Source organism: Stegodyphus dumicola, chromosome 1, assembly GCF_044657685.1.
Source record: "Stegodyphus dumicola isolate Sdum_Otavi_A_Nest chromosome 1, ASM4465768v1".
Classification (NCBI taxonomy): Eukaryota; Metazoa; Arthropoda; class Arachnida; order Araneae; family Eresidae; genus Stegodyphus; species Stegodyphus dumicola.
The window spans coordinates 272,110,458-272,124,964 of NC_140768.1; the positions used below are offsets into that span (position 1 = coordinate 272,110,458).

Sequence of the window (14,507 nt, forward strand, 5' to 3'; positions counted from 1 at the left end):
TAACATTTTAAACAATTATATATTTTCCTCCATTATCTACAATGTCTTGCCATCTTACAGGCAGCTTTTTTTATGCCATTGCTGTAGAAAGACTCTGGTTTTAATGCAAAAACACTTGAAAGTTCATTGTGTACATCCTGTTTAAAATTTATTTCCCCCCCCCAATTAAAAAAAATTATGTAAGGCATGAAAGTAAGTGAAAATCACTTGGGACAATACTGGGGAGTAAGCAGCATGTGGCAAAAGCTCCCGATTAAATTCACTAATTTTTTGCAGCGTTGTTCAAGCTGTATGCAGTCTAGCGTTATCATGATGAAACAACACTTTCTTGATATTCACCAAATGTGGGCGTTTTTTTTATCAATACTGAGTTTAGACGGCAAAGTTGTTGATTATAAACTTCTGAATTAATTGTTTGATTTGGTTCTAACAGTTCAAAATGTCCTGAACAGGGTTCATTATCAATGCTGCTTTTTCCAACTTAAAATTTTTTAAACCATTTCTGGGCAGTCTTTATACTAATAGTGGGTTCACTATGTACACTATTAATTTTTATCGTTGCTGACCTGGCAGATTCACCACACGAAAAAAAAAATGTAGCACAGCACGTTTGTACTGATAATCTATATTCATCTTCTGTGGGTACTAAAATGCATTTGATATTTACAAAAAAGGTAATGAACTGAATAATATGTTAGTCAAACGATGACAAGTTTCAACAGGTTCAAAATTGCATTGTTTTAGTAAATGCGTCATATTGAATTCCACGCATACTCTTAACGCGCACGAACGTATGGTCTGACCTGATATATTCCAGCTGAAAAAACTTATTTGTCAGTAATTATAACAACTGTTTTAGGTTCAACTTGTCATCACTAACAATAACTAAAACAACTAGAATTATGAAAATAAGAAAGCATTATTTTCCCTTATTAGAGTGTTATATTTATCAGTTGCTTTTAAGTTTCTTTCTCATATATCTTCTGATGAAATTAAAGGCTGAATTTTTTAAGATTTTTAATAACTCTTTTTTTATTAATTTGATAAAAATGTATATAATTCTTAGGTACTACAGCTGTTGATAAATCAGAAGCTGATGGAAAACTAAAAACTGAAACAAAAGAAGCTGCACAGGATAGTATGCGTGCTTCACCTGATGTAAGTGTGATTGCTAAATTGAATTTTAAGGAGCCCCTAATTTCAAATTTTTTTATTAGTTTCTTGTGCTTAAAAAAATGTTTTTATATTCTAACTGATTTTTTGTATTTATAATTTTAATATTTCTCTTCAAATCTAGTTTACTTTTTCTTTTAATGGAACTAACCTATTAAGCACTAAAAGTTTCTGTACTATTCCTTTCTTTACTCTTAAGAGTGTTCAACATGCATTTAATTGTAGTAATAAAAGGGATTTTCGGTTTAATTTTTAAAAGTACATAAAAGTAATGCATTGTTGTTTAAATTCTAAAGAACTGTGTATTTTCATTGTCGTGTTTGATATATATATATTGGTGATTAAATAAAAAATTTTTAATTTTGTTGATTTTTCAGCATAAACTTGAGGCATTTTATGAAAACCCTAATAGCGATGTGGGTTACCTATAGCTCATACAACAAATAGCAAATTATTAACATCCTAGTTCTATTAAAGTAAATATAAAAGTGCCCACTTATTTTATAAGTTACAACAGAATGTCTTTAATCCACTCATCGTGAGATTAAGGATTGCACAAATTAGTGAATTTGAAGGTTTACACTTTTTCTGGTTTTCATGCTACATTTAGATTATTTGCACATAAATAACTAAAACAAATGCATATATTAAGAATTAATACAAAATCATCACATTTGTAAATATAATTATACGTTTATATATATAATATTATTATTTTTATATTTTGTAACATCGTGTCTATTGATGCTTGTTTTAATAATTTTGATTTCTACAATTTTTTTTCTGCTAGAAATTTTAGTTATTGTTGATCTTATGTTGAACTCAAATTGAAAATAACTTTTACTTTGTCATTATCAGACTTACTATCTGAATTTATATCAGCTTGGCTTAATATTAACTTAAAATAATTTCCCCGTATCTATTTAACCTTTTGAGGCCAGGGCTTTGGTAGCAGTAAAAGCTACCAAAGGACGAATCTTCAACCGAATGATTTCCCCCTTTAAGAAATAACCTCCTATTTGCAATAAAGATTTTTGTGTGTAGTTTAATGGATTCTTAGAGGGGTGCATCTATGTCGCAAAAGGAAGACTTTTGAAAGAGATAAGTGGTTAAAACTACAGGGACAACAAATTTGACATTTCACCCCACTTTTCAGCCTGGAAAATGGGGGGGGGGGAAGACATGGCCACTAAAGTAGACAACCCCATCTTTTCAAAGAGAGGACTTTATGGCCACTATAATGGCCATCCCGTCTTCAAAAGGTTAATAAAATTTTTATATTCTAATATGGGCCTCATTTTTTGAAAATAATCTAATTTAAAATATTTTCATTTTAAAAGTATACGCAAATCTGAAACTTCATTTTTTGGCAAACAAAGCAATTTTGGCTGCTTTGGCTTTTGTATATAATTTAAAACCATGATCACCGTAGTTACTTTTGTAAAGGTTGTCCGTAAACGCAGAACATTCAGCAATTAAAAAAAAAAAAAAAAAAGCACATATTCACTTGCTAGTGTACAGTGTTATGATGATACAATTCAAACCCAAAATGAAAGTGGTGCAAGGTAAAAAAAACATAGTAAAGAGAAAAGAATAAATGATAGAGAAATTTTTTGAGGAATGAAAGTGTTCTTTAATAACACAAGATATATGGCATAAACAAAACTCCATATCTACCACTAAAATTGCTTTCAAAAATATTTTTTGTACTCTAAAATTAAAATATAAATAAATAACTACACTGTTTTCAAATATCCCATCTGGAAGGTTTCCCTTAATCCCTAGGCATTACATTCCATACGTGCATGCTATCAGCAGTTACAGAAAATTCAAGAAATGAAGTTTTATATTTTTAAAAGAATTTCTGTGTCCTTTAGCATCCTTTTCTTTGCTGTTTATTTTGCATGGCAGGAAAATCCTGACAACAGAAAAAGCTAAATAACCTAATTAATAAAATTAACTTTTTCAACCAAATTATGTTTCTAATAGAGTGTGTTTTTGTTAAGAAAGCATATACAAATAACCCAAATTGTTCATAAATTTGTCACCATATTGAATTTGAGACTTGGAAGTTTTTTGTTTGCATCCAAAATTATGTGCAGATTATGGATTAAGCATTTGCAGATTATCAGAATTCTACTGTATAATGTTGGAGACCTCTGGAGCAGACTTAATAATAGGTAATTCAGTATTTCATGTATCTGAAAGGTAAGCTATTCTATGTGCTGCTGTAATGTCTATGTTTTTTATCTAAAATCATCAATGCAAATTTCCATATATCAGTGTTACATAAATCATTAAGTTCCAAAGCTTGATAACCTGTATATATTCTCTTTTGAAAAGCCCCATTCTCTGATTTTTGAAAGTCATTAGTTTTTGATGGATAAAACATTTCCCCCTCCCCCTCTTTTTAACATAAGACTAAATTTCTGAATGATAGAGATTCAGGACTCTCTCAGGGACAAAAAAAGTTTAATGATGCAAAACGTATCTTAAACTCCAAAAGCTATAGTTTGTGTTTGTAGCTTATTTGTTAGTTAAAAGACCAATACAAAAGACTTTTTTTTTAATTAGAATTGTGGTTGAGCCACAGTAGAGTCTCAAAGTTAGGCAGAAGTACACAATATTTTATTAATGTCACAAGTGCAAGTATATATTTTATTGCTGTATCTGAAAACTGGGATGTTTGAAGACGAATACATTCATGTAGAGGGATTTGAGTTAAAGGCATTCATGAATAAGACATTTAAGAGTAAAAACGAAAAGTTAGTGATGCAGCAATTTATAGACATTTAAACAATGTTGCAGATTTACATAAATGTATATTTCAGTACATAATAGGCTTAGATTATAAGACATTGGTACAGGGGATATTTGTGTGGTCAATATTGCAATTAATGGTGAATCGCGATGTATATTGTCGTGTGTCAACATTCATTCTGAAGTAAATACATCAGGTTTAAAAAAGTTCCTTTTTAATGCACTCATAGTCTGTTAATTTATGAAGAGTTTCATATTAACAAGAATATACCATTGATTATTATGGAAGATTTTAATATCGGTATAAAAGGAAATGAGAAAGTGTTTGGTTTTATAAAACAGTACTTTAATCTTAACTTGGTACCAACCAATTATCCAAATACTTTAGGTCATTCATATATAGATTGTACTTTTTTGTAATTTTTGAAGAAATGTCAGTGTTGAAATTATTGAATTATGTGTGTTACTTTTCATATCATCGATCAATTTTGCATAAATTTTCAACTACTCCACATTGTATTCAGGAATAATGTTAAGAAGTAAATAATTAATTTCATTATTCTATTAATTTTATTTTATTTTTCTCCAAATTTCCCTTAAACATTCAACTTTAAAGTAACAAAATAACATGTAAAATAAAACAAAAAGAGCAGTTAATCAATAAAATAACAATTAAGAAACATTAAAATTCTTAGGAACTAGTCTTATGCAACTAAGCCTAGTGCCCATTTAGAATAAACATATCATAGACAGCTTCCTGTCTTTTTTTTTTTTCCTCCGTACTCTCTTCCTAGCCCAGATTTTTTTTGAAAAACTTAGATCTTTTCCAGTGATAGGGAGATTACCTGTAGCTTCTTGTTTTAACGAAGCTCTCCTTGTGGCAATATTGTTTCTACATGCTGGACAATATCAGTCAGACGACTGAATCAGTAACTTCATCTTCTACAATTTCATTTCTTTGTATTTTTATTATTGTAGTTAATCAGAAAATTTGCTCTCCTTCTGTAGGATATAGTCTTTTTAGCTATAACGAAATATAACTAGATCTAAGTGTTAATCCTTTTGAATACTCTCACAGGTTTGAAGATGAACTCAACTAGGGAAAGGACATAAAAGACCCTTTTATTGAGCACAATATAATTTACACATGGCACAGACTTACATGCTTACAAACAGTGAGCGGTGAAAATATACATAGTACTAAATTAAAGGTAGAAGTAGTACAAGATTATGCAATTCAGTTTAAAACTAACAGGTTGACTCAAAACCTACACCGGCAGTATAGTAATTCAGCGGCAAGAATGTGTAGCCAATATATAAGATTAACTGCTGGAAGAATCAGTAGTATGTGCTCACAGTAACGAAATCACACTCTGTTAAACTTTTCACTGCAACAGTTTAAATACTCTCGTTCATCTTTACTCATTTACAACCTGGTGAGAAAATGCAAGAGGAATAAGAAAAAAGAGAAAAAGCTAACAAATTAAAATAACTCTTGAGTAAAAATGAATGAAACCCTACACTTCTTTGTTTTTTAGATATTCTGCAGTCTGGTTCTAAAAAGTATTTTGAATATTTTTGCAACTAGCTGTGCCTTTGTCAAAGTATCCATTACTTTCCCCCTTTTAGCATTAACCTGTTATATTTAGATGCTGAGGTAAACAATTAACCAAACTATGAATCAAATTACTTATGTACATGATTATTTATGTTAGCATAAATTAATTCAGTGAAAAGGAACACATTTCTATGTTCATTCATGTTTTATTTGTTCTAAGAACGAACTGTCACAGTACAACTTCCTAAATAATAAATTGTCGTGGAAGAAGAGAGATATCTTACAGTATGAGCTGCTTCTCTTATCATTTTTCAAAGAACAAGTTTCTAGTTTTGGTATTAATCCTTTCATCCACCTTCATTTTGCAAACCCAAATGCTTGAAATTTCCTAGAATTCTTGCCTTTGTGCTAAGCTGGTTAAGGGATCCACTGAATGGCTTGTTTTAATGATTCTTAATAATATTCCAACTCATATAACTACAAAAACACATATACTTTTTTTACATATTAATTGTATCCTTTTTAACATAAATATAGATGATTTAATTTTTTAATTGTAAATGGAAAGAAAACAACATAATCGAAAGTAAATAATACACACTCCAAAAATACAACAGTAGTATTGCTGGTACAGTCATGAAGAAAATAAGTACAAGAATACTATACTTCATGGCAATATTTTTTTTTTTTTCTTGCTTGGTAATAGTAATAATATGCAGAATTCTTTTCAAGCTTCATCTCTCTTTCTATATACATAAATCTTATTTTAGCAGAATACACTTATTTTGTTGTAAACTTCATTCACATCACAACCTTTAACTATTTTTTTATTCACCATCTAAGTATTGTTTTTAAGTGATTAACTTAAGTCTGATAGTGTTTTAAGTAGAATAAGTTGAAGCAAGAGAACAGTGAAAACACGAAGATCCCATATTTGAGAATTCCCGCTGAACCTTCAGAAGCGTTGGGTCTATACCGTATAGTGTGTGCATTACAGCACAATGAATTTCACGTATTTTGCAACAAATGTGTTACTGAAGGAGATGCTTCTCTAATTTATTCAATCTATTCATCTGTCTGAAAATGGCAAACCTCTAAGTAAAATTTACCTATTAGCACTTTTGTATATTCATTATTAGAAGTATCCACTATCTGAGATTCAAATACATTAACATTTTACTTCAAAGTTCCACGGATTCAGCAGTTGTCTAGTAGAAATGAGTGCTCCTATGGGAAATTAAACTGTATGAAATTTTGTGTCACAACTAACTTAGTTTTCTTTGATGGCTATGAATTCTTTGAATTGCATACAGAAATTAATTAATGCATAATTATCTACAAAAAAATAATATTTTTAGAAATATTTTGTATATTTTCAGATGTTTTTTAAACTGATTATATTCTGAATTAAAATATTGTTGCTTAAACTATTTATTTTAGTGCTTTCATTAACAGTTTCAGCATTAAAACATTTTCTATACATTAGTTTCTTTTATATATTTTGCAAGTAAAATATTGAAATCGAAGTAAATTATTTTAATTTAGCTCTCATTCTAGTTATATATATATGCAGTACAAACTTCGAGATCCGGAATGATAGCTCTCATTCTAGTTATATATATATGCAGTACAAACTTCGAGATCCGGAATGATCTAAAATCTGGACCTTAAAGCCACCACCAAGAAATTCTTTTATGCTTTCCGCATGTGCAATTGATTTTTACCCCATATGAAACCATGTAGAGAATTCCGATTCTTAATTTCACTTTGGCACTAAATAAAATACCTCAAATTTGAAGAAACAATCAATTTAGCATAAATTTGTGTACTTGGCATACATCTCAAACCGAAACATTCTACATAGAAAGATAGTTGATTTCACAGCTACTAATATTTTATATCCCTGAGGCCAACCTATTATATTTCACTTTCATCATCATATGTTTATTAACACATTACAACTTGAGTAATGACTCATGCAGTGATGCCTAAACAATTTTTTTATATTGGTATTTGAGTAACAAAGAATATGGAAACCTTTTATGTTGACATTATGCTTGATGATGATTACAGAATTAAATGCGCTAAATGTTGACGAGAAAAAATTTAACAAAAATTTTCTTTCATATGCTAAAAATAGATTTTGTTCATAATACTTATAGGACAAAAGATTATGTTTAGTGCTATTTGAATTAAGAATAACTGATTTTTTATTTACATAATCTCAGATCTGCTGCCAGAGCTCGTATGGCCGCACTAGGCAGCAGAATTTAGAGAAGACAAAATTTTGGAATTTAGAAAAGCACCGAGTAACAAAATTAAGGAATGATAAAATTTGTAGAATTTAAGGAAAGCACTGGGACCCAAAATTAAGAGGCGGCAAAAATTTAGAACTTAGGGAGACACTTGGTAGCAGAATTTAAGACCCGCAGAGACTGCATCAGGTGCAGAGCAGGCGGCAAAATATTTAGCTCTGGCTCTCAGTAATCTTAAGTATATGTGGTAATTTATTTATTCAGAACTCAGATAAGCCTTAAGCATGTGCAAGAATTAGACGTATGTATAATTAATAACTAAATTAATACAATTCAGGTTTAATTGTGTCGGTGGACGATAGAAGCAAGGCAAAATTTAACAGAACATTTTCTCTTTCATCACCATTTATTGTATTTTAATTTCATCATTTGTAATCATCCCATCCTGTGTTTGGCGCATTTTAATCATCTTTGGTTTTGCGCCAATAAACTCTCACTCACTCACTCACTCACTCATTTTCATCGCCAGTCTCGTGCTACAATCAAAAAAAAGGTTCAAATAATGATGTGAAAACAGCCAGATGCATTTTGAAGACTATTAATTGCATTTACTCTGTAGTTAAGGCAAGAAAGCAGTTTCAGAACTGTTTCAAAATGTAACAATAAAGGAGTTGTGTGAAGGTATTATACGTAAGATATAGAAATTAAGCACATGTATTTTAATATTAACTAATATTTAATACATGTGCTTAATTTCTGTTTATTTAGCACTGTATTTAATATTTTTGTATTGCATAAAAAAGAATTTTGTATGAAAATTTGAAGTTAGTAGGCATATATAATTTACACTGTTCTGTACATTTAAAATATTGTGTTTGCTAATATTTGTGTTGGCTTTTAAAATATTGTTTGCTTTTTTAATCGTACTAATCTTTGCATTTTTACCAATATCTATGGTCAGTTTTTATTTGTTGAATAATAATTTTGTGTATACTGGAGCTTAGATATTTTTTCTCCCTGTGCTTTTGAACTGTAATCGCAACTAACACTTAGCTTCAATTACATCTAGAGCACTGTACAGCTTTCCTCAGGCAACATGTTTTCTGAATCGCTTTCTGAAAATGAGAGGACCAAGGTAGTACCACGCCTTTCGAACTGATTGCTTAATAATTGCATGGGGTTGCATGAGGTATTCTTAGAGCAATGCTATTTGTATGTCTTTATATTCTACTAATACTACAGTATTAATTTTTTTGCATGTGATTTTAATGTGCTGCATTCTATTGCTAGGTATGCTTATGTTAATTTTTTGCTTTCTCATATAATGGCTGTCTTTTTATGTATTTTTTCTTTCTATTTTACCAAAAAAATTTCTCAGATTTCTTCTGTTTTAATTTTCAAATTTTGTTAAGTTTACTTTTTTACAAAGTTTACAAAATTAAATTTACTTTTAAAGCATTTATAAGATTTCTGTTTCTAAAATGGCATAAAAGTTATCAGGCTTGAATGAAGGATCTCCTTGATTTAAAATGGAATTAAAAAGGCAACTAAGATTCTATTCCAAATTTCATTTTACAACAATACAAAACGGTGTTGTCACTTGACGATATAATTTATGAAATAATGTTTTTGAAATGCTTGCTCTCGAGAGCACTCTTGAAGCCCACCTCCAAATTCTGCAGTATTCATCTGGTCATTGCCTCTGATGTTACTACAATCTCCCTGTTTGAAAATATCAATTTTTTGTATCCCCAAAGAAAATTATCATGAAGGTACAGTGCTTGTGAACAGGAAAGCCGTGCAATATTGCCGCTTTGCAAAATGAGATAAATTTGATATATTCCTCACAAAACGTCCTATATTTTACAAGTATCTAAAAGTTAAAGCCTTGAAACATAAGCTGCAGATAATTAGAGAACTGAAATATTCTATTTATTCTCAGATTGCAGTAGTAGTGAAAGCAGTGACTATGTGCACACTACAGAATTCCTGGGTAAGGCTTCAGTTGTGTATAATTTACAAGAGCTAGCACTTAGTTGGTATTATCTGTAAAGCAAAATGGTGACAAAATAACAGCCATTATTCTGTGTGATGGTAAAATTAAACTTGAAATACTATCTGTTTTTCCTTTTTGTTTCTGTTTTAAATTGGGAAGATTTTTCTGATGAACCCTGCCAGGATGTTCTGCCTCAAAGTTGGGGCAGAACTGTGCAGTTAGTGCGACGGGACTATATCTGTAACAGTGGTGAAATTCTGGTATCCTGCCCACTTCTGCCTGTACCTGCCAAACCCTGTAAAAGTAAATAACATTTAAGAATTTTCTAGCATTTTAAAAATTTCTGTAGAAACATTTATACATATCAGTATTTTTATGTAAGCAGTAAAAGTCTTCTCTCCATTTAAGATATTTGTCTGGTTTTTCATAACGATATCTGTCGAAATGCTTCTTTGGCGGATAATAGGTGTTACAGGTGAAAAAAGTATTCATAATGAACAGAGCATTCTCTCCCCCCACCAAAAAAAATGGAGCATCATCTTTACATCTAAGAATAGTACAAAAGTGTTCAAATCATGAAGCTGCATATATAAGCACATTCTTTAACCTTTATTTTAGCTGCATCTTAAGGCTAAATTGTATAATGCTTTTTAGTTGCCCCTTGTTTTGATTATGTTACATGTTATAGAAATGTGTGTAAATGTCTGCCTCACTTGCATTGGACAGCTGATGTAGAGCTAATGGGCATGCTATTTCATATTTCACTGATAATATATTCGTAAAAATCTAGCAATAGCCTGAAATATAACTTAATAGCATAAAATATCAATTTAAAATTACTTTCTGGCTTTTATTCTTCCTATGAAAAAATGTGGGTATTTTAACTATTACTATGATAGTAAGTTCCTTTTGATATAAGAATGGTATAATTTCATAGAAACTCATCTCTGTCTTATAAATATTGCAGCATTAGGTAAGTTGCATGAATTTGTTGCATTGTGAGATGATGCAGAGTAATGACAAGAAGTCCTGATTTAAACAAAGAAGAAAGAATTTCGTATATGCTATCCTGTCCATGTTAAGCAGAATTTCAGTGGAATTTTAATAGGCACTAATGTTTTATTTTCAGGATGTAGGTGTAAATTTTTCGAGCATATCAATTATTAAGTCAGATTACATTTGCATAGTGCTTTGATACAAAGTAATTGATAATCTTAAAAAAAAAAAAAAAATCTAAAATTTGGGATCTGTTCAGTCATATTTCTCTTTTATTCAATGCTTCTCTTTTATTTTATTTATTATTTTACAAAGTCATACTTCTCTTTTATTTTATTTATTATTTTACAAAGAATAAATAATCTTTTAGAATATATAAACTGGAATTGCTGTGGTATTAAAATAAGATTTATGTAAATATTTTTAATTGCATTAGCATTACTCTTTATATATATATATATATATATACTGGACCTATTTTTAAGTACTGGCTTGCAGTTTCAGTTCAGTATGCTATGGACAGTTCGGTTGAAATTGACATGTAAATAGGATTGGGTTTTAAATATACATGAAGCTTCTTTTATTTTTTATTTAATGGTGTATTACATTTTTAAATAAGCTGTAATGTATCATTCATCTTGCAAGTATCACCACTGCAACAACATTGCTGTATACCATAATGTCATCTGAAACCTAATGGATCATAAGTGACCAGTGGCTTTGATAGTCATCACTATTCTTTGATTATGGCCAATAGTCCATTGGTTTTGTTCAATTCTAACAATTTATCTAAATTACTGCATCACACCATGCATTTAATCCATTAGTTAGTGGTAAGGGGCAGTAACCATCAACTTTTTGGTTGTTAGTAATTTTAATGGGCACTAATGAGAAACAACCTAAACAGGCATTAATGTGCTTTAATTTAATGTTCAGGACAATAGTCCACAAAATGAAAACTCTCATATCAGTTCTAGATCAAGACTGATACGTTGCTACAAACAAACTTCTGACCCTAAAAGGATTACTGCTGTAGTTTCTGCTTTTATGATTGAATGGCTGGAACGTGGCCGTATTTTAAGCCAGTCGCAGATATAATTGCAGAAGTATATCTAGGAATAGTTAATTGCGGAATGACACCAGTAACCCTTAAATTTTAGGTCTCAGGTGACATAATGCTTTGAAAGGCAACAATATGCTCTAATTTAATTTTAGCTAAATTGATCGACTCAAAAGGATCATCAGAATGTATGTAATTAGTGACCTTGGTCATTGTGCTTCAGTTTAATTAAAGATCTCTGTAAATTTCTTGAATTTTCCTGCATTGCTGACCTATTGATTAATTACCACTGAATCTTGAATTGTAAGTTGTTGATGACCTTGACAACCTTTATGGGTAGCAGTGGGTTTGGGTTTAATTTAAATACCTACGCTACTATGCTTTCCCTTTTATTACATTTTAAAATTTATATGTGAATAACATTACACTCACAATGTATGCTGATGACACTGCGATCCATCCTCACACGAAGTGCATTTATTTATTAGTCCAGCTATTCAATGGTTACAAGAATACATCCGCATACCAGAGACTTGGCTATGCAAATGGAAAATCCTGGTGAATGTTAACAAAACTCATGCTATCTTATTCATGAGAAGAAAGAAAATCAAGAAAAACCTTCAGTTCTATGGAGAATCAATTCCCTGGGCCAGTCAGGTTCCTTATCTTGGGGTGATCCTCAGTAGAACATTATCAATGAACCCACACATTACATATATTCTCTCGAAATTTTGAGCACATAAAGCTGGACTCTTCCCCTTAATTGCTCGAAATAGTGTTCTATCTATAGATAACAAGTTACTCATTTACAAATCCATTTTGTGTCCCTTGTTATATTATGCCTGCCCAATCTGGGCTTATTCACCTATGTGAATGTCATATCGCAAAAAACTACAAGCTGCACAAAGCAGCGTTCTTAGACAGATCACCAATGCACTTTGGTATATCAGAAACAACAGAATTCATGAGGAGTTGAATGTTGAACAACTCAGAACTTACTATTGCCGTGTGGCTCATAAATTTTATGATAATGAGAAGTTAATTAACAATCCTGCAATTACCATTTGTGATTATGACTACAATGATCCCTCTAACAGCCAGTGCCCTATTGCTATTCTGAATGTACAAAATGATTAGACTTGTATTACATATTTATGTTTTTGTCTCACTAGTACTACTTTATTGCATTAATAACTATATTTATGTATAAATATTGAACTAACATGTCAAAGTGTAAAATACTAAAAATGCATCAATGATTCGTACTCACCTCTCTTACTTTTCATGTCTTGCTCTGTAATATTACTGTGTTTTCAGCATGTCACCAGCTCATCCAGATGCCTGGCATTTTCCTTAATCTTCACCTCGATTTGCAACCCTTCATCATTGCTATTTATTTATAATAAAGAAATTTTAAAAACTCTAAAAATTTAAATTATCATGCCATATTTAAATCAACACTTCATATTATGTACTACCTAAAAATACATTATTGTATATACCCATCACTTATATATATTATTATCATTTCCCTGTATATATTCGCAATTGTACAATTTTTCAATTGAGGGTAAAGTCTCTGACCTAGGTACCTTGGTGTTACGCCACTGTCTCGGGTTGCTTTTCCCTTTTATGATGACTTATGAATTGACTAAAAGTGATCCTCAGTAGATTACCAATAATAAATGTGCCTGAAATCCAGCATTGTGCGCCAATTTAATTTTAATATCTATTTAAACTTTCTGCACTTGTCTCTCAAGAATAATTCAGTATTCAAGGGCACATTGCACCTATGATCATTTAAGGACTGTTTTGAAATGTGTGACATTAATCTTATAGTTCTTACTTGTTAATAATTTTCATTAGCACCCTGTATCCATCTGTGACTCATTGCTGGCATCATTTCCTTTGTATCATTTACATTTTTTTAAATAATACACAATATTTTAAAAACATTCATGTTCACTGTTGTATTATGTTATCTGTCCTTATCCATCATACGTGAATTCTTATTCATCATTTCTCATCATCATTCTTATTCATCATATATGGAATGTCTCTAGGTTTGATAAAACCAAATAAATGTGTAATTTTTACATATTTTCATTAATACTGGTATTTGCCTCTTTGTAAAAGTTTGCTTTATGGCACTTTTTTTCGAAAGTTTTATTTGTATTTGTTTTTACCTATCAAAGAAATCGACTTTTGCTTTTATGAAAGAAAAAAAAATTAAAGCAGCATTCAATATTTTTTTATGCACTATTACAGAAATGTGTGACATTACTTGTTATAGAGCATATTGATTTAAAGCAGTTGTGTCGAATATTTGTATTGCATATGAAAAGCTGCACAATTGAAAATATTTTAATCTTTGCACTCAAGTACACTAGTGTATTTCAAGCATATTCGTCAGCCAGAGCAAAATATTAAACCTTGACTTCCAACATTAAGTCAGGCAAACATAGAAATTGCAGAAATTGTGATCTGATGGAAATAATTATAATGAGAATGGTAATAGATAATTTTCTTCTTTTCATACTGATGCAACTTACTCTCCTGTCTCTCTTACTACCAAAACTGCAAATGATTCAGTTTAGGACATCATCACTAATGCAGTTAGTACAATGCCTGTAAACTTAATGTGTGCTATATAAATGAGATTGTGCTTCTGCACAAAAATGCTGCTTATTTTGTAAAGCGAGAAAAACT

The 14,507-nt window shown here is 30.5% G+C and overlaps 1 protein-coding gene across 7 annotated transcripts in view; it reads left to right on the forward strand.

Annotated features, from left to right (window-relative positions):
- Positions 1 to 14,507, forward strand: part of LOC118180898 (FK506-binding protein 15-like) — a 138,686-nt gene that overhangs the window by 110,104 nt on the left and 14,075 nt on the right. For 3 of the 7 annotated variants that reach the window (XM_035349966.2, XM_035349965.2, XM_035349968.2), the window contains exons 30-31: positions 1,067 to 1,158; positions 8,816 to 8,881. In XM_035349966.2, the coding sequence (XP_035205857.1) occupies positions 1,067 to 1,158; positions 8,816 to 8,881 (158 nt within the window). Of the gene's footprint in view, positions 1 to 1,066; positions 1,159 to 8,815; positions 8,936 to 14,507 lie in introns of all 7 variants that reach the window. The other 4 variants (XM_035349969.2, XM_085806909.1, XM_035349967.2 and 1 more) reach the window with 2 other exon arrangements.